At 39.9% G+C, this 4,712-nt stretch overlaps 1 protein-coding gene across 1 annotated transcript; it reads left to right on the forward strand.

Moving 5' to 3' along the window:
- The first annotated feature begins 1,504 nt into the window (after positions 1–1,504).
- Positions 1,505–4,712, forward strand: CCNO (cyclin O). Its single transcript, XM_072413810.1, has 3 exons — positions 1,505–1,947; positions 2,211–2,396; positions 3,308–4,712. Exons 1-3 carry the CDS (start codon positions 1,534–1,536, stop codon positions 3,794–3,796), a joined length of 1,089 nt encoding a protein of 362 aa, XP_072269911.1. The 5' UTR covers positions 1,505–1,533; the 3' UTR covers positions 3,797–4,712.

Here is a 4,712-nt window from a genome sequence, read left to right on the forward strand (position 1 = left end):
CTTCGTCACCTGATCACTGCACAGGTGCGAGATTGGGTGACATAGCTGCTGTAAAGGTAGGGAAAAAAGAGAGCCCATCTCACTGCACATGCGTAAGATCGGCATCTCTTTCCCTTAAGAGTAAAAATGCCTGAGATTAGGGCATGTGCAGAAGAAGCAGCCAAAGCCTCCCGGGAGGCGTGATGTAGGTATGCCAGGGAACTCTGCGCTCCCATTGTCCTGATCACTGCAGCCATCAAGACTTAAAGGGGCAGTGCTGCACCCCTTTTTTTAAAAAAAAAAAACATTTTTACCTTATATAAAAAAGGTTGTCTACCCTTATTTGTAAAGAAAAAATGTTGAGTTTAGGTACGCTTTTACAAGATTTTTTAAAATAATATCTTGTATTTATATAGCACCAACATATTACGCAGTGCTGTACAAGATCTGTAGTCATTTGACTAGCTGTCCCTCAAAAGAGCTGGCAATCAAATGTCCCTACCATAGTCATTACTAGGTCTAAAGACAATTTTACCTAGCTGTATATTTTTGGATGTGGAAGGAAACTTATTATTATTATTATAATTATTATTAATACACAGGATTTATATAGCACCAACATATTATGCAGCTCTGTACATTAAATAGGGGTTGCAAATGACAGATGAATATAGACAGTGATACAGGAGGAGGAGAGGACCCTGCCCAGAAGAGCATACAATCTAGTAGACTCATGTAAACACAGAGAACATACAAACTCCATGCAGATAGGTTCCTGGCGGATACAATGCCCATTACAACAAAGTGTGAATGGATGCGTTGCATTGCTTGATGTTTCAAGTTATGTTTTATTACTGATAAAATCAAGAAATTGTTTGGACTTCTTGGACTGTAGTATGTGTGTATACTCCAGATAACTGACATTTTGGATTACCTTTATTGTACAGCGCTACATATTATGTTGGCGCTATAAACCCCCCCTCCTTTTTTTTATTAACAGTAATATTAAACTGACAATGTTCCTGCAGTTCCTAAATTTAAAATGTGATTCTTTTCAGATAACTAATTTCTTCAAGTTTTGTTATATATTACTTTCATTCCAAACCTTGGGTAAACACTGTTTACAACCTCTTTATAGTATCAATGGACAATAACATTCTATTTTGAATTCAGTTATCATTTCTGAACAGTGGGTCAGTTCTGAAGACCACTGACTGATCATGTAGGATTGTGTCCCGTCATTGGCGCCATCATATGGACACACAGCAACCCCTCTCTGAGGGAAGAAATCCAATCGACCCCCAGGAGGGCCAGACAGGCCAGGGTTATTATTAGACCCCACCGTTGCCTAGGTAACAGTCAGCCGCGTGCCTTTAGCAGCCGCGGGAGAATTAGGCTGGAGGTTTCCCTCTCAAGCGGTTCTTTAGCCGGGAAATCACTCTCGGTGACGTCACCTGCCAGAGGTTCCCTCCCTCAGCCAATCGGCGCAGCGAACAGCTGCATATAAAAGCTAGAGCTGGCGGAGCTGGAGGTAGATGAGAGCTGAAAGCAAACATGGTGACCTGTAACATTAGACAGCCCGAGGAACACCTGCACCTGACATGTGAGCAGCCCATGAGCCCCACCAAAAGGAAAAGGGAACAAAACACCCCGGAAGACAATGGCAGTATGTGTGGCAGCACTGGTTGCAGCAGAAGGATCAAGAAAGCCAAGCATGTGAGACACAGGAAACAGACTCTGGAAGCCAGGAGCTGTGATTCAGGGGTCTGTGATCTGTATGAGACCCCCAGCCCAAGCCCTGTATCTGAGAGGTGCACACCTGTCTATGATGCCTATGACCCCTGCCCAAAAACCTCTGATAGGCTGGGACTGCAGAGCTTCAGAGACTATGGGGAAGAGTGCTACATGTTCAAGAAAAGCCTGGAACACCAATATATGACAGCAGACTGCATGGCCAACCAGCCACAGGTAAATATACAGCATACTGCTTTATATGTCACCTTGGGGTGATCTGCCCCTCAAAGCACTTTCATAGCCTTTCAATCTCTGCAAACGCCTATTGAACGATCACAGACGCCTAGCAGTTGAAAATTGCTGTGCTAGGGACTTTTAACCACATGATCAATAAATGTCCATCTGAACGTAATATATTTTGCATTGTAATTTTGATATTTCTTATGACAATACAAGGGTTTCCTGTAATAATTGTGTTGTTTGTGATTCTCTGGCAGCTCAAACCTGAATCTCGCTGTAAACTGATCAGCTGGCTGATCCCTGTACACAAACACTTCAAGCTGGGCTTTGAGTCCCTGTGCCTTGCTGTCAATATCCTGGACAGGTTCTTGGCCTGCACCCCTGTGGCAACCGATTGCTTTCAGTTATTGGGTGTCACCTCCCTGCTCATTGCATGTAAACAGGTATGTACATTATCAAATTCATTTTCTGTATTGAATAGGATCAGTGTAGATTTTTAAGTGAAGAATCTTGTCAAGATTCTAAAAATGTAAACTTGATTTATTTGTTAGCTGTATATTTTGCAGCTTTTTTTCTGGATTGATAGACATCCTCCAGATATTTTCAGAATTTGATAGATTTTACTTTTTAATGTTTTGTGTGCAACCTGGCATTTGGTCCTTTCAGCCTCTATAGTCAGAGCATGGTCTTTGCATTAAAAAAGTAGCGTTGAAGCATATCTATACCCAAGAAAATATAAAACATGGTAGCTTACTTGTCATTAGTTATTGTGGCTACATTCATTTTTTCACATTTTGTTTCTTCTTGTCTTTGATCCTGCTAGTAACAGGATACCAATATGACCAAATTTGACCATGTGCAGAGTAACCCGAATTCAAGCATGATTTTGACAGTCAAAATTGTTAAAATGTTCTGATTTTTATGGGTCAACATATCATAACTACTACCTGTCTTTTAAAAGCTATTCCCCTAAGTATGGGTGCAGAACATTTTACTACCTGTTATTCTTCTATACATAGTTACATAGTAGGTTAGGTTGAAAGAAGACATAAGTCCATCAAGTTCAACCGCTAGAGAAATAAACATATCCCAATATTCTGCGTGTGTATGATCAATCAAAGTTGGACACAGTATATTAGCTTATCTTAGAGCCACTAGATAGATAGATAGATAGATAGATAGATAGATAGATAGATAGACATGGGATTCAATGTGCTCACATTCACACACAATTAGAATAACTGTAATACCTTCATGATATTCACTCATTTGTATTTATGACTTGTTGGACATGAAATTACATTACATGTTCTTTACACATCTTACTTACACAACACTCTTCCTTTTTTTTCAGGTGGAAACACAGCCTCCCCGACTGAAGCAGCTCCTTGCTTTGTGTTGTGACACTTTCTCCCGGGAGCAGCTCTGCAATCTTGAATGCATCATTCTGTTGAAGCTCCGATTCCAGCTGGCAGCTCCAACCATCAACTTCTTCCTCCAGCATTTCGCCTTCCTGCAGGTAGCCAATGGTGTTCCCTCAGATGCTGATCTATCCCAGGCATCCAGGACACTAGCTGTAGCCAAAGGCATTGCAGAACTGAGCTTGGCAGATTATGCCTTTAATGCCCACCCTCCATCCCTAATGGCTATTTGTTGTTTGGCACTGTCAGAGCGCATGTTGTGCAGTGAAAAGCCTACCAATGTGCAGATCAGTGGTTACTCAGAGAGCCAACTGCAAGAATGCATGGACAAAGTTGACCTGCTTATCTCCCTAAACCAAGTATCTTTGCAACGTCTGCTGCCCAATGACCTCCCTGAGAAGACCATGGATGTGGATAACTGAAGGTTCTTCTTTCCTAAATCCCAACTTGCCCCAATAATAATTGTTTTGGGTAGGCAGCTGTGGGTATAAGAATGCCCTCTAAGACCTTTGATAGCTCCATTGGTGCCTGTAAAGCCATAACAAAAGTGTAACACTTGCAGCTGGATTTCCAAATTAGTTGATTATCCTATGTTATGGCAAAGCTGCTAGGAGAAGTCAGACCATGGACTCTATCTATAAAGCAGCATATCTGACATTCACTGCCATTAAAACACATGGACCTGGATAATTCTACATCAGGGAATGTTTCTGGGAATGTCAGATTCACTGCTTGAAATTGAATTGAATTAGCAGTTGCTAATTTAAAGCTGGGCAGGACTGGAGATTGTGGTGTAGACATTTCACCACTGGAGCTTCTATAAATGATTTGTTCCAACCCATAAGTCATGCCCCTAACCTTTGCAAACTAAAATCTGTTTGGGAAATCCACCTTCAAGATTATTAACATTAAATGAACACTTTCAAACTTTTATTTAATGCAATGCCAAGGCTGCTAAAAAGTCTAATTTATTAACAGCACAGCAAAGTAATTTGTTTTTTATATTTTATTGAAGGGTAATGAGTTGCTTCCAGTCTAACAGTATTGCATTTTAGCCAAATACTTGAATAATGTGTTTTTTAATTTATTTGTAGTGCAATATTTTTATCTGATGTGTTAGAGTTTGACAATCAAGCTTGAAAATGTGATGTGTAACTATTTCTGCTGTTTTACAATGCTACTAATGTAATTTGCACTGACATTTTACACTTTTATATACTTTTTGTATATAGTGTAGATAACTGAATACATTCACTGTTTATATTAAACAAAGTTGATGATGTAATAACATGAATTTACTGTTGACAGTACATGAATTAATAAAAAATTAAATCTAAA

Source organism: Pyxicephalus adspersus, chromosome 6, assembly GCF_032062135.1.
Source record: "Pyxicephalus adspersus chromosome 6, UCB_Pads_2.0, whole genome shotgun sequence".
NCBI lineage: Eukaryota > Metazoa > Chordata > Amphibia > Anura > Pyxicephalidae > Pyxicephalus > Pyxicephalus adspersus.